General features: G+C 40.5%; 1 protein-coding gene across 3 annotated transcripts in view; it reads left to right on the forward strand.

Annotated features, from left to right (window-relative positions):
- atp7a (ATPase copper transporting alpha) overlaps nt 1–15,845 on the forward strand; it is a 104,121-nt gene extending 88,276 nt beyond the window's left edge. For all 3 annotated transcript variants that reach the window (XM_072270866.1, XM_072270869.1, XM_072270868.1), the window contains 2 exons: nt 5,064–5,166; nt 7,128–15,845. In XM_072270866.1, coding sequence (XP_072126967.1) covers nt 5,064–5,166; nt 7,128–7,395 — 371 coding nt within the window. In that variant the 3' untranslated portion in view covers nt 7,396–15,845. The remainder of the gene's footprint in view (nt 1–5,063; nt 5,167–7,127) is intronic.
- Nucleotides 15,846–16,099: the final 254 nt, after the last annotated feature.

Raw genomic sequence — 16,099 nt, forward strand, 5'->3', positions numbered from 1 at the left:
AGGAAGGTGTATAGTTTGCTTGCCTTCCTCAGTTGGGATGTTGAGTATAAAAGTCAGGCAGTCAAGTTACAGTTGTATAAAGCTTTAGTTGCGCCCCATTTGGAGTATTGTGTAGAGCAGGGTTCCCTGATTAGTTTTCCACAAGGGCCAAATTATGTCAAGCCTGCCAAGCCAAGGGCCAAAATGTCCAGGGTTTTTTTTCATTACACCAGTAAGTTGTTTTATGGGCAGATGTTGTTGTTGCTGCTATTACCATTATTATTATTAGTAGTAGTAGTAGTAGTAGTAGTAGTAGTAATTTAGGCCTAGGATTCTCAAAGCCAGTGTTGTGGGTCACACAAGAAAAAAATGCACTCTTGAAACAAAATAAGTCCAAAACCAACCATTTAATTATGACTCTAGCTATCACAACTGTCAGCTGTCACATTGAGAACTCATCTGGGACTTAAAATACACACACACACACACACACACACACACACACACACACACACACACACACACACACACACTGTAAACATGGTAGTCTTCACCACTTCTCTTCCACATAATGAGTTTTAGTAATACTGCCTTTTCCACTGTTTCTGTTCTCTCATTTAATCTATTTGTTCTTTTTAATTAAGCTATGTAGCATTTGAAGTATGAAGAGTAGCTATAAATGAAATTATCAGTATTATTGTTGTTGTAATATTATTATACCACAATAAGATTGACAAATGGACAAAAATAAATTGATTCACTCACCAATCAGTGAGAGAAGTGGCTGCGACGGGATGAGGCAATCCTTCTGATGTCGGCCCTGTATTCTGTTGTGGCAATCCTGAGGCACTGGCCAGGATGTGCATTGGAGAGTCTGTCTCTGTCCTGGTTCTTGATAGAGTTCATTGGAGAAAACGATGACTCACATATGTATGTGCAGGGGAACAGTGTGAGTAGGAGCATTGCAATAGCTCTCGTGTTTTTGAATTGAGCTTGAGGAACCACGTTGATCCAAAAGTCACTCACCCCAACGTCCTTGTGTTGTGCTTTGAGCAAATCAGATGTTCCCTTTTCCAAGACCTCCATCCGAAGAGTTGCCTCATCTATGGAAGGCACCAGCCTTTTGGCCTCTGAAGTCCACTGGCTGTCAGCGGAAACGGAGAACGGCTGTCTCAGGAAGAGGAGGGTGTCACCTGAGAGTTTAGGGGAGCTTTCGAATCGTTCCCTGAAGTTTTCTGCCAGGCTCGTCACGAAATCCTTCATCACTGGATCCTCCCGCATTTCATTCTTCTCGCAATGCTCCCGCAGATGTGGAAAGTGCAACCTTCTCCTGTGAATGTCTCTCTCCAAAAGGTTCTGCTTTGACAGGAAAACTTCAATTGCCACATACATGTCCGCAACAGTGTGGTTGTTGCCTTGTAATTGCAGATTAAGTTGATTTAGATGAGACATGATGTCACACAAAAAAAAAACATGTTCCATCACCTTGTTGTCACTTAAAAACCTCTTAAATCCTTGGGCTTTTTGGCTCTGCAGGCTGGATAAAAATGACACAAGCTCATCGTGCAGGTCACACACCCTCTCCAACACACGCCCTTTGCTCAGCCAGCGAACATCATTATGCAGCAAAAGATCTTTGTGTTCTGCTGACATTTCCTCCAGCAATGCTCTGAAAAGCCGATGTTGCAGACCAGAACTTTCACGACCGAAATTTACCAGTCCCGTCACAGTATCCACCACCTCTTTCATTTCCCCACATAGTTTTGCGCACAACACTGATTTGTGAATAATGCAATGAAATGCCAAGAGTGCTGGGTTAACAGCGGCAAACCTGCTTACCAAGCCCTTGTGTTGTCCCACCATCGACAGAGCCCCATCAGTGACAACGGACACAATTTTGCTCACATCCAAGCCATTCTTCTCAAAGAACTGTGGCAATTCATTAAAAATTATTTCCCCAGTTGTGCGCCCTGGGAGAGGAAGCAAACAAAGTAACTCTTCCCGAAAGGTCTTCCCATCAAAAAATCTTGCTAACACAGATAGCTCTTCCATATCGGTTCAGTCACAGGACGAGTCTATGGCTAGTGATACGGCTTCTGCTTTCTCCAAATCGGTGAGTAAATTGGAAAAACACTCCTCCACAAAAACTTCGACTCTTCTTGTTGCCGTGTTAGCCGACAATTGCACCATCTTTAATAGCTCCATAACTGTTTTCTTGGTTTTCTCATCATGACTTAAAACTTCGCCAACCATATCAATTGCACACGTTTTAATCAACTCGGCACCATGCTCTATGGGGGCGTAGGTCAAGTGTACGGTGTGGGATGAGGTTAAAATAAATTAGAGCAGCGTGCGCTTTATTTACGTGTTATGACAGGTGAGTTCACGTAAGTGCCAGTGGGTCGGCGGGGTCCAGACATTTGGTTCTCGCGGTCCGGACCTAGCCCGCAGTCCGCCTATTGGGGTTGTCTGGTGTAGAGTTTTGGTCCCCCCATTATAAGAAAGATGCGGAAGCCTTGGAGAGAGTGCTGAAGAGGTTCACCAGGATTTGGGAGTATTAGCTAGGGCTTTACTTCCAGATGAGCTCAATGCCTTCTGTGCTTACTTTGACTGTCAAAGCATGGGGGATCCATCAAACTCCAACATCCCCTGGTGATCTTATAATTTCAATCTCTGAGGCTGACGTGCGAGCAGCCTTCAGCAGAGTGAACCCACGAAAAGCATCCGGCCCAGCAGGGTACCTGGCCAAGTAGTAAAGATGTATGCTGACCAACTGGCTTAAGTGTTCACTGAGGTCTTCAACCTCTCCTTTCAGCAGTGTGAGGTACCCACTTGCTTCAAGCAGGCTTCAATTGTACCGGAGCCCAAGAAGAGCATAGTGACCTGCCTCAGTAACTATTGCCCAGTAGCACTTACATACACAGTGATGAAGTGTCTTGAGAGGTGGAAGATGAAACATCAATTCCTGCCTAAGAAGAGACTTAGACTGCTTCAATTTGCCAACCGGAGCAACAGGTCCACAACAGATGCCATCTCATTGACTCTTCACTCAACCCTGGAACATTTGGACAGCAAAGGTGCATACATCAGGATTTTCTTTATTGACTACAGCTCAGCATTCAACATCATCATCCCCTCAAAACTAGTCAATAAACTCCAAGACCTTGGCCTCAATAGCTTCATTTGCAATTAGATCTTGGATTTCTTCACTCGCAGATCTCAGTCAGTTCAGATTGGCAACAACATCTCCCTTACGATTTCCATTAGCACAGATGCACCACAAGGCTGTGTGCTTAGCCCCCTCCTCTACTCGCTTTACACTTACGATTGTGTGGCTGAGCGCATCTCCAATACCATATTCAAGCTTGCTGACGACAGCACTACCGTTGGCCAAATCAAAGGTGGTGATCAAAGGTGGTGATGAATCAGCATATAGGAGGGAGATTGAAAATCTGGTGGAGTGGTGTCATAACAACAACCACTTACTCGATGTCAGCAACACCGAAGAGCTGATTATTGATTTCAGAAGAAAACTAGAGGTCCATGAGCCAGTTCTCATGGAAGGATTAGAGGTGCCGAGGGTCAGCAATTTTAAGTTCCTCGGTGTTATTATTATGGCGTACCTGTCCAGGGCCCAGCACACAAGTGCAATTACGAAAAAAGCACGGCAGCATCTCTACTTCCTTAGGAGTTTGTGGAGATTTGCAATTACATCTAAAACTATGGCAAACCTATAGATGTGTCATGGTGAGTATATTGACTGGGTCCGTCACAGCCTGGTATGGAAACACCAATGCTCTTGGATGGAAAATCGTACAAAAAGTAATGGATACGGCTCAGACAATCATTGGTAAAGCCCTCCCAACTAATACACACACATCTACATGAAACGCTGTTCCAGGAAAGCAGTATCCATCATTGGGGACCCCTACCACCTAGGACATGCTCTCTTCTCACTGCTGCCATCAGGAAGAAGTTATAGAAGCCTCAGCTCATACCATCGGGTCAGGAACAGTTATTATTCCTCAACCATCAGGCCTTCAAACCAAAGGGAATAACTTCACTCAACTTCATTTTCCCAATCATTGAAATGTTCCCATAACCAATGGACTCACTTCAAGGACTCTTTATCTCACGTGCTTGATATCAATTAATTATTTATTCTTCTTCTTCTTTCTTTCTTTCTTTCTTTCTGTATTTACACATATTGTTGTCTTCTGCACATTCATTGAATACCCAAGTTGGGTGGACTTTCCTTGATTCTGTTATGGTTATTATTCTATAGATTTATTGAGTATCCCCACTAGAAAATGAATCTCAGGATTGTTTATAGTAACATGTATGGACTTCGATAAGAAATTTACTTTGAAGTTTGACAAACTTGAATTGGTTTCTTCAGAGCATTGGATGTGGTGGTAGTTGCAGGGTGATCTGATACAAGTATATAAAATTATGATTAGCTTAGACATGGTTGATAGAGCGTTTTTTCAATGTGGAAATGATAACTACAAGAATGATAGCTTTAATGTTAAAGCAAGAAAGTTTAAAGAAGATTTATGTGGCAATTTAAAAAAAATAGATAGTGGTAGGTGCATGGAATTTGTTGCCAAAAGAAGTGTAGGAAGCAGATCATTGTTTAAGAAGCATTTAGAGAGACACATGAACAGGAGGGGAATTGAGAGATATAGACACCATGCAGGTTGCTGTGGCATTTATATTGGCATCGTGTCCAGCCTGGATATTGCTGGCTAAAGGGCTTGTTCCTGTGCTAAATTTTATTTTCCACAATATAATACACTACTCAGATTGCTGTAATTTTGAATTTTAGGGTACCAACATATTAGTTTTAGTTGCACAGTGTATTATCTTCTGCAATTTCATTGAGTGGCCAAGTTGGGCGGTCTTTCACTGGTTCTGTTATGCTTATTATTCTATAGATTTATTGAGTAAGCCCACTAGAAAATGAATCTCACATTTGTATATAGTGACATGTGTGTACTATGATAATAAATAATTTATTTGGAGAAAATATGAAAATAGTTAAATTCTGAACCAATACTGGACTACAATTTTTCATTAATCAGGGGTCTTTCTACCAGTGGGATTGATACTACAACCTTGGATGGGATCTGCTGCAATGGCAGCATCATCTGTTTCAGTTGTCCTATCTTCACTCCTTTTAAAGCTGTAAGTATTTGTTTCTTGCACATAATATTTGTGCTAGTGGCTAATTGAGTTGAAGGCAGAGAACAAAAATGGACCAGATTTGCTCTTAATTAATCCTTAATGCAAACTGGGTAGGTGCTTACAATGGGAAGCATTACATAAATGGTAGCAACAGGAATTCTGCAGATGCTGGAAATTCAAGCAACACACATAAAAGTTGCTGGTGAACGCAGCAAGCCAGGCAGCATCTCTAGAAAGAGGTGCAGTCGACGTTTCAGGCCGAGACCCTTCGTCAGGACTAACTGAAGGAAGAGTGAGTAAGGGATTTGAAAGTTGGAGGGGGAGGGGAGATCCAAAATGATAGGAGAAGACAGGAGGGGGAGGGATGGAGCCAAGAGCTGGACAGGTGATAGGCAAAAGGGATATGAGAGGATCATGGGACAGGAGGTCCAGGAAGAAAGACAAGGAGTGGGGGGGGGGGGACCCAGAGGATGGGCAAGGGGTATATTCAGAGGGACAGAGGGAGAAAAAGGCGAGTGAGAGAAAGAATGTGTGTATAAAAATAAGTAACAGATGGGGTACAAGGGGGAGGTGGGGCCTAGCGGAAGTTAGAGAAGTCGATGTTCATGCCATCAGGTTGGAGGCTACCCAGACGGAATATAAGGTGTTGTTCCTCCAACCTGAGTGTGGCTTCATCTTTACAGTAGAGGAGGCCGTGGATAGACATGTCAGAATGGGAATGGGATGTGGAATTAAAATGTGTGGCCACTGGGAGATCCTGCTTTCTCTGGCGGACAGAGCGTAGGTGTTCAGCAAAGCGGTCTCCCAGTCTGCGTCGGGTCTCGCCAATATATAAAAGGCCACATCGGGAGGACCGGACGCAGTATATCACCCCAGCCGACTCACAGGTGAAGTGTTGCCTCACCTGGAAGGACTGTTTGGGGCCCTGAATGGTGGTAAGGGAGGAAGTGTAAGGGCATGTGTAGCACTTGTTCCACTTACACGGATAAGTGCCAGGAGGGAGATCAGTGGGGAGGGATGGGGGGGTACGAATGGACAAGGGAGTCGCGTAGGGAGCAATCCCTGCTTAATGCAGAGAGAGGGGGGAGGGAAAGATGTGCTTAGTGGTGGGATCCCGTTGGAGGTGGCGGAAGTTACGGAGAATAATATGTTGGACCCGGAGGCTGGTGGGGTGGTAGGTGAGGACCAGGGGAACCCTATTCCTAGTGGGGTGGCGGGAGGATGGAGTGAGAGCAGATGTACGTGAAATGGGGGAGATGCATTTAAGAGCAGAGTTGATAGTGGAAGAAGGGAAGCCCCTTTCTTTAAAAAAGGAAGACATCTCCCTCATCCTAGAATGAAAAGCCTCATCCTGAGAGCAGATACGGCGGAGAGGGAGGAATTGCGAGAAGGGGATGGCATTTTTGCAAGAGACAGGGTGAGAAGAGGAATAGTCCAGATAGCTGTGAGAGTCAGTAGGTTTATAGTAGACATCAGTGGATAAGCTGTCTCCAGAGACAGAGACAGAAAGATCAAGAAAGGGGAGGGAGGTGTCGGAAATGGACCAGGTAAACTTGAGGGCAGGGTGAAAGTTGGAGGCAAAGTTAATAAAGTCAACGAGCTCTGCATGCATGCAGGAAGCAGCGCCAATGCAGTCGTCAATGTAGCGAAGGAAAAGTGGGGGACAGATACCAGAATAGGCACGGAACATAGATACTTCCTCCAAACTAAAGATGTAGCTATGGGCACCCGTATGGGTCCTAGCTATGCCTGCCTTTTTGTTGGCTTTGTGGAACAATCTATATTCCGTGCCTATTCTGGTAGGTTGGTTAATGGCCAACAGACATTGTTACCCTTCAGAGGAAATTTTTATTGCAATTTGTAGTTGAATTCTATCTTTAAATATATTCTTTTATCTATTATCTGTTTTGGCCATCCATTTCAACAGTAAATATAATTTTATCTTTATTTTATCTTCACAGTTACAAGAAGCCCAATCCTGTCAAATTGGAAGCCAGAGCTCAGAGTCACATGAAGCGGAGGTCTCTATCAGAAATCAGTGTGCACATTGGCATGGGTGAGATGAGGCAGGAATCACCAAAGTTAAGCCTACTTGACCGAATAATACACTACAGCCAAGCCTCCATTAACTCTCTCAGGTCAGAAAGGCGATCGATCACCAACATTCCCCTGCACGATCCAGACAAGCACTCTCTCCTTTTGGGAGGAGATGAAGATGATGTTGTTTGAGCGGACCCAAGATGAACACAATTTGACAACAGTTTTTCATCTCTGCTCCAGAATGTCATTGCTTAGAACTCTTGTGGATGAATGGAGCATAGGAGAGATCAATGCTCTATTCAGCTGGTGCACCTGATACACAAATTTTTGATTGTGATGTTTTATCCAGAGGCTTTGTTTTTTGATATTTTTCTGCTTTCCATCTTATCTCTGTATACAGAAGGCAAAGGTGGCGTGAATCATGAACCCCCAACCTCTGATCTGCCAGCAAAAATTATGCTGGGCTTATTAAATGTTAGTTTTCCACCTTTTTTTCACAGCTCCCTTTAGAAGCCCGACTGAAAACTCACCCCATCAAAGATTTTACATGTCTGAACTGGAATTCTGAGCTGCCTCAACTGTGTGTGGCATATTTAGTCTCTCCAGAGATTTAAAATGGTGCCTATGGTACCTTTTGCTATCCAGTAAGGACCAAATCTATCATTTAAGTCCTTGCTGACTGACACATATCCACACCCTTGTATATTTTCTCTCACTAAAAACTCATGCAATGTATAATACACACCAAAGTGACCTCAGAAATCAAAGATTCAGTACTAATACTTAAATTTGATAAACGGGTTTGTAGTGTAGTTAACCCAGTTTAGCAGCGCACTACACTACAGTGGTGACGCTATTCATCAATGATTCACTTCATTTGGCAGATTTGTATTCTTGCTGTAATCATAGAAGGAACTTTAATTTTGAGGTAGTAGATTGGAAGAGATTAAAAATGATACATTTTCCAAATATATTTAAAAGAAACTTTACTCATCAATTTTAATAATGTCAGGTTGCAATTATTTTGTTCTATATTACTTGATTCTGTGCTCTATGCCAGTCAGTTGTGTTTTAATAAACACTCATGCAGTTGGTACTGAATACTGCATTCAGTCTGTTGAAATATTCTCCCTTTGTCCTTTTCCTACTTGTCAGAAGATCTTTCTCAGTGATATCTGGAATTATCTTTTCTTTTTGTAAGATAAACCATCCCTGCCAGTTAGCTTGATACTTAAATCTGTGATCCTTCCTTCAGCATCTACTAATAGGCATAGCTGCTCTAGCTACTTGCTGAATTATTTCAGCAGTGGAGTAGAAATGACAATTATGTTCTGGGGGAAAGGATCTCAAAGTTAGAAGGTGTAAATATTACTAAAGATAGTTTATTATTTTTCACTTCCGTTAAGATTTGTGTATAATATACTATTGTTACGTCGTGAAATACAGGAACAATTTTCATAGTATTAAAGTGAAGGACTTTTTTTTGCAGAATAAGAAACTTAATTTCTTCCCAAAGAGAATGATCATCTTGAGATAATCTATCATAAATAGACTCACAGAGAAGTACAGCACAGAAACAGGCCCTTCAACACTATCATGACCCTCTGAGTGAAGAAGTTTCCACTCATGTTCTCCCTAAACTTTTCACCTTTATCCCTTAACCCATGACCTCTAGTTGTAGTCCCACCCAACCTTATTGGAAAACGCCTGCTAGCATTTACCCTATCTATACCCCTCATAATTTTGTATATCTCAATCAAATCTCCTTTCAATCTTCTACATACTAAATAATACAGTCCAAACTTATTCAATCTTTCCTTATAACTTGGGTCTTCCAGACACAGCAACATCCTTGTAAATTTTCTCTGTACACTTTCAATCTTGTTTACAACTTTCCTGTAGGTAGGTGCCAAAACTGCACACAATACTCCAAATTAGGTCAAACCCACTTCTTATAGAACTTCAACATAACATCCCATTTCCTGTACTCAATACATTGATTTATGAAGTCCAATATGCCAAAAGCTTTCTTTCTTTACCCTTGACACCACTTTCAACAAATTATGGACCTACATTCCCCGATCCCTTTGTTCTACCACACTCCTCAGTGCTCTACCGTTCACTGGGTAAGACCTACCCTGGTTGGTCCTACCAAAGTGCAACACCTCACATTTTTCTGCATTAAATTCCATCTGTCACTTTTCAGCCCATTTTTCGAGCTGATGCAGATCTCTCTGCAAGCCACGATAGCCTTCCTCACTGTCCACTGTACCCCAATCTTAGTATCATCTGCAGATTTGCTGATCCAGTAACCACATTATCATCCTGATCATTGATATATATGACAAACAACAATGAACCCAGCACTGATCCCTACAGCACACCACTAGTCACAGGCCTACAGTCAGAGAGGCAACCATCTACTACCATTCCCTGGCTTCTCTCAGAAAGTCATAGTCATACTTTATTGATCCCGGAGGAAATTGGTTATCGTTACAGTTGCACCGTAAATAATAATAAAACCATAAATAGTTAAATAGTAATATGTAAATTGTGCCAGGAAATAAGTCCAGGACCAGCCTATTGGCTCAGGGTGTCTGACCCTCCAAGGGAGGAGTTGTAAACTTTGATGGCCACAGGCAGGAATGACTTCCTATGATGCTCTGTGTTGCATCTCAGTGGAAAGCTAACATCTAATCCAATTTACTACCTCATTTTGAATGCCGAGGGAGTAAACCTTCTTGACCAACCTCCCATGCGGGACCTTGTCAAATGACTTGCCTTCATCCACTTTCCTGGTAGCTTCCTCTAAAAACTCTATAAGATTGGTTTGACATGACCTACCACACATGAAGCCATACTGACTATCCTTAATCAGTCCACATCTATCCAAGTACTTATATATGCAGTCCCTTAGAATAACTTGCCCAGAAATGATGTCAGACTTACTGGCGTATAATTTCCTGATTATGTTTAGATTATTTCTTAAGCAGCAGAACAACATTGGCTATTCTCTATTCCTCTGGTACCTCTATCGCTAAGTGTGATTTAAATATCCCTGGCAATTTCTGCACTTGCCTCCCATAGGGTCCAAGGGATTATCTTGTCAGGCCCTGAGGATTTATCCCCCTGATCTGCCTCAGGACAGCAAACACCTCCTCCTCTGTAATCTGTACAGGGTTTAAGAAGTTGATGTTGCTTTGCCTCTCTTCTATAGACTTTGTGTCTACCTCCTGGGTGAATACAGAGGCAAAAAAAATCAGATCAGCCCCATCTGCTTTGGCTCCACACATGGATTACCATTCTGATCTTCCAGAGGACCAATTTTGTCCCTTGCAATCCTTTGCTCTTAACATGTCTTTAGAATCCATTAGGAGGCCTCTTCACCTTGTCTGCTAGAGCAACTTAATGCCTTCTTTTAGTGCTCCTGATTTCTTTCTCAAGTGTTCTTTCATTTTTACACTCCATAAGTACCTTATTTGTTCCTACCTGCCTATACCTGCTATGCACCTCCTTTTTTCTCTTAACCAGGGCCTCAGTATCCCTTGATGCAGATGGTCAAAAAATATCCTTCCAAGTTCATCAGGTCACCTCAGTTTTGATACATGAAGTGAAATGAACATAGATATGTGATAGTGGAACTTAAAGAACTTTGCTGCATAATCTATATATGCCAAACAGATTGTTCTATAACTGGGATCTTTCAATTTCCTTGGTTCCTTGGTTTCAATCTTAGATTTGCAAGTCAGAGAACACTGTGAAGATACAATATGAATAGTAGATTTTATCACAATGGTTATTGGCGATTCGTCTACTGTATTTCTCAATGCTTTCTGCTTAGCATTACCTAATGATTAGTTTTGCCATTGTGTGAATGTCAAGGGTCAGACACATATCTACCTAATTCCATGCAATATGTTCAGTCGCAGGTTCCTAATATGTGCAGATGGTTTACTTTGGGAGATATCCTCTGGTTTTGTTTATCTGCATTATATATTGTTATGTTAGTCACACTTTATTATTATTTTAAATACTATTGTTTGGTCATTCATCCCATCTAATTCAGCAAGTCTTATGTTATCCCATTGCACTAAAGTTTTTTTTCCTTCCTGTGTTTCTCACCTTCCCCCCCTCAAAACTTTGTGTTGTCCGGTTTGAATTTGAAAGAGTATTGAAGGAGATCGATCCTGTCATAATAATATTTGCATATGCATTCTTCAGCAAGAAAATCCAAGGAAACAACATTGAATGTGTTTCATTTCTTCCTGATTAAACTACCTCCCAACTTTTCAACCCAAGAGTGTTTGGGCTGTTTCAATTGTAGGCTAAATATCAACAATATTTATTCGCTGAGGGTTAGGACTGAACTTCTCTATGGAGTGCAATAATGAGCTGGTATTGCATTCATGAGCAGTTGATGCAGGAAAGGGGATTTGCTAGCTATTAATAAGGATTGCAAATATCGCCTGGGGCTTATTAATATTTCAATTAGCCACCAGATGCCAGACACTTTTTATAATTTAATTTATTGAAAATAATTTTGTAATAAATGGTAGCCCTTTTCTCCTGCAATTTATCCAGATCCTGCAAACTTTTGACAAAACGCATTGTCTTAGTTTGACTGCCAGTGGCCAGAAGGCATTGCATGATGTACACTGAAATAAAAAATAATTTTTATTTCTAAAGAACAACTTTCTTTCTTTCCAATATTTCTTATTTTTATCCAAAGGTGGCACTTCTGTATATGGCACAGAATAATCTGCTCTTGGGTATAGCTAGCATTTTTTATGATCTGGGTAATGTGCTTTGAAGGGAGATTCTAAAACGTTTTAATTAGTTAATTTATGCTGCATATTTTTTTTTTACTCTTTTTGAAGGAAAAGTCTTATGAATGCCTGTCTTTTGTAGCTGCCTGTTAAGATGGTCTTCCTCCTCAAACATTGCCTTTTGGAGGTTTCCAGCAGATGCGCTTCTCCCCATGCATACATACAGAGACAGACACAGAGATGCATAGAAACAGGCACTCTCATTCAGGCACAGGCATTTATGGACAGGCTCGCATGCTCACCTACAGATACCACACACACTTTAATCACAGTCAGAAGTTACTGTACACAGACTGGTCCACTTCCAGACTGCAATGAACTTGATGACAACAATCAGCTGTGTTGCAGTTTGGGATGTGCACATTTGCAAAGGAATCCCAAAATTATCTGAAGTACACAAATGAATTCTAGCATTTCCATGTACAACTGCCACAATCTTGTGCAGAAATTTCAAGCCAATGACTATACCTTTGTAAAAGTGATGGCATATTCGTTCTTTCAAGAGTAGATGATAGATAGTAGTTACGATATATATGGTATAGTTAATTCATTTTCTTGAGCAGAAAAATATACTCATATATAAATTTGTCAAATATAATTGGTAGTAATTTATTATTTGTGCTACATTTGACATTATATATGCAAAAGTTAATCATATTTCTGCAATCAAAAGAATTGGCATTCCACATTTAAAATGGTAGTTTTTTTGCTTGATGTATTTCCAGAGTCTCTACGGAACTTATAAAACTCTATGGAATTTTTGATTTAAATTTAAAATGGGGAATTGTTGAATAAAATGGAAGAAATACCAGAGTGAAAAATTATGACTAAACATTTAAACCTTTTTGGAAAATGATGATACATGTTTTGTGGTTTGATATTTTGAGCATCCATTTTATGACTATATCCTAATGAAAATTGTTAGAATATTACAAAATAAAATATTACTGGTGCCTTTCAAACCTCCCTTCCTGATGATGACACATTGGGATATGATTGGGCCAAAGATAGCGAGCCTTTATTGCTTTAGGTTTTCACTGTATTGCAGGAATTATCAATGAAGTATGCTAGATTATAATGCATCAGTTATGTGCTATTGATAAGGTGGTGTACAAGTGCTGATAATTTCCCTCATCTGGAATCCATCAATGATCATATATTTGGAAGTTGAAAACTTAGCTTGGTATCTAATCTTTCAATTGAAGATTTGGAGGATTCCCTGACTCCGTAAATTTATCAATGGTTGTTTTAGACCATAATACATAGGAGAAGAATTAGGCCATTCAGTCCGTTGAGTCTGCTGTACCAATCTATCATGGCTGATTTATCACCCCTCTCAAGCTCATTCTCCTACCTTCTCCCCATAACCTTTGATGCCCTGGCTAATCAATATTCAATGGGTTTCAATACGATCCTCCCTCATTCTTCTAAACTGTAATGAGTATAGGCACAGAGCCATCAAACACTCCTCTTACATTAACCCTTTCATTCCCATAATCATTCTCATTAACCTCCTTGGGACCCTCTCCAATTACAGCATTTCTTTTTTTTAAGGTAAGCCCAAAACTACTCCGATTCCTTCTCTTGGATCCAGCACCATCCTGAATTTCCCAATCTACTTGCATATTGAAAGCCCCCATTACTATCGTAACATTGCCCTCTTTTTTTATTTCCCATTGTAATTTGTAGCCCACATCCTGGCTCCCGTACGGAGGCCTGAATATAACTCCACCTGGGTCTTTTTACCCTTGCAGTTTCTTTCCACCCACAAGGGTTCTACATCTTCTGATCATATGTTATAGAATTGATTCATGATTAAATCTGCTCATGTTACCTCAGCAGAAGACTACAACCCTCCAGTCTGTTGTGACATAGATGATACTTATGCTCATGCTAAAAATTTTTAATTACTCAAGTCCCTATGATGTGGTCAGAATGATAAGGAAGTCACATTGCTTATCTAAGTTCACCCACCTAGATAAAACCACAGTCCCCCTCTAAAGAAATTTCAGAGATGTTGCTTCCCTTATCTTAGTTGAAAGACCATTTTTCATGTGAAGAAGCACTTCTAAATTTGCCTGGCTCTAAAGCAGAAGTTCCCAACATTTTTTATGCCATGAAGCAATACCATTAACCAAGAGGTCCGTGGACCCCTGCTTTGTAGTGATCCCTATCCCATTTTCTCCTGCTGGTATGTCTTTCAGCGTTGTACTTTGGTCTTTTCTTCAATGCAATATCCTGCAAACTCAACTACAGCATTGCCTCTTATTCATTCCCTTTCAAAGCTAAGAAAATAATTCCCTCATATTTATATATGCATGGCAAGGTAATGTAGCAGTTAGTACAATCGCTTTTCGTAGTCAGCGCTCACCGATCAGTGCTTAATTGCCACTGTTGTCTGTAAGGAGTTTGTACATTCCGCACATGACTACATGGGTTTCCTCCAGGTGCTCTGGTTCCCTCCCACATTCTAATCCCATATGGTTAGGGTTAGTAAGTTTATTTCTATATATGTAGGCTCAAATTAAATCCTAATGTTGCCTACTATGAGGATTCATAGCCATTGGGCATTTGCTTTGACTGAATCCTGATGGGTTTCCAACTGATTTTTGTAATTTGACACTTAATAGTTAGCTCACTAAGATTCAAAACGCTAATCTATCACACTCCTCGACAATATCTAAAGTGAAGTTTGCACACTCAAACAAGACAAGATGGCTTCCAAACCCCGTATTGTCTTACTAACATTAAATTTGTTTCTCTCACTTATGCAATACAAACTCCTGCAACAGGCACTCCCACTGATTTTTTTGGAAGATGATTCATCATTAAACCCAGATGGGAATGAATACAAAAAAAAAAAAAAATTGCTAAACTTGAGTTAAATAGTTCATTATTTAAATTATAAGGACCAAAAATAAGTTGTTAAGAAGTCTAATTAGCATGCTGTTCAATGGCTGTCATTACTGTTGAGCATGTTTATTGTTTAGAAATATATTGACCACTGCCTGGGTAGAGAAGCTTGGACCTTGAATGTTAGTATTTTTTATTTGAGAATTACTGCCACTTTGGAATATGAATTTAAGCTAACAGCCAGCACTATTGTAAATTTGTTTCATATTGCAATAAAATGTGTTTGCAAAGTTTCTGAAAGCATTGGATTATGTTGCCCATAGATGTGGTAGGTAACCATCAAAAGGTTCTTGTAATTTTCATAATAAAAACCATTTGGGATGAAGTTGTATTTCACAAATATGAACAAATCTGCAGTTGCTGGGATGAAGTAGGCCCATCAAGGGAAGTACAGGCAGACCACTGAAATCGCTTTGATCCTCTGTTTAAACAATGATGTGCATTGCATCAGTACTTTCTTCTTAAAATGCACTTAAAATGAAAGTAATTAGCCATTTAAACACCAGTTCTCCAAATTTTACTAATTTCATAATTTGCTCACGTTGTTCCATTTTATAAACAACATTTACCCCTACCCCTCAGATTCAATGTTGTCTTCAAATGATATGGTTGTTCTGTGCTCTATTTTTCTTCCACAGTGAGAGTTATTTAAGCTTCCTAACCAGTATAATATTCTTTCAATATGTCTAGAATAAACTTTATTACATTGCCTTGTGTTAAAGTGTAGAATAATAAAAACCTGTATAACTCTTTTCCAAAAATTTTATATTAAAGTTTAGAGATTTCTTTTTATTTTTGAAAATGTTGATATGCTATTGACCAGATTTAATGTGCACTTTTGTGAATTCATATGTATAAATCACAATAAAAGCCGATGATGATAATGGCTGGTTCTTCGCTTGCGAAGATCTGGAGGGAAACTCCAGCCTATAGACTTTTCTTCCTGCGCGGATCAGTGCGCGCAGACCGATTCTACTCTTTAGGTTGGGGGGGGATGTCCCACAAGGGCGCAGCTGTAGGTTGAGTATCAGAGTTTTCCTTCTAAGACAAGGCTAATGAGTCCCATCTACCCAGGTTTGGAATTGGAATTGTCTTTCTCCTAGGCTGGCTGCCACAAGGCTAATGAGCCCAGCCTGCCCGCCCACCCAGTCATA

Source organism: Mobula birostris, chromosome 10 (genome assembly GCF_030028105.1).
Source record: "Mobula birostris isolate sMobBir1 chromosome 10, sMobBir1.hap1, whole genome shotgun sequence".
NCBI classification, from domain to species: domain Eukaryota; kingdom Metazoa; phylum Chordata; class Chondrichthyes; order Myliobatiformes; family Myliobatidae; genus Mobula; species Mobula birostris.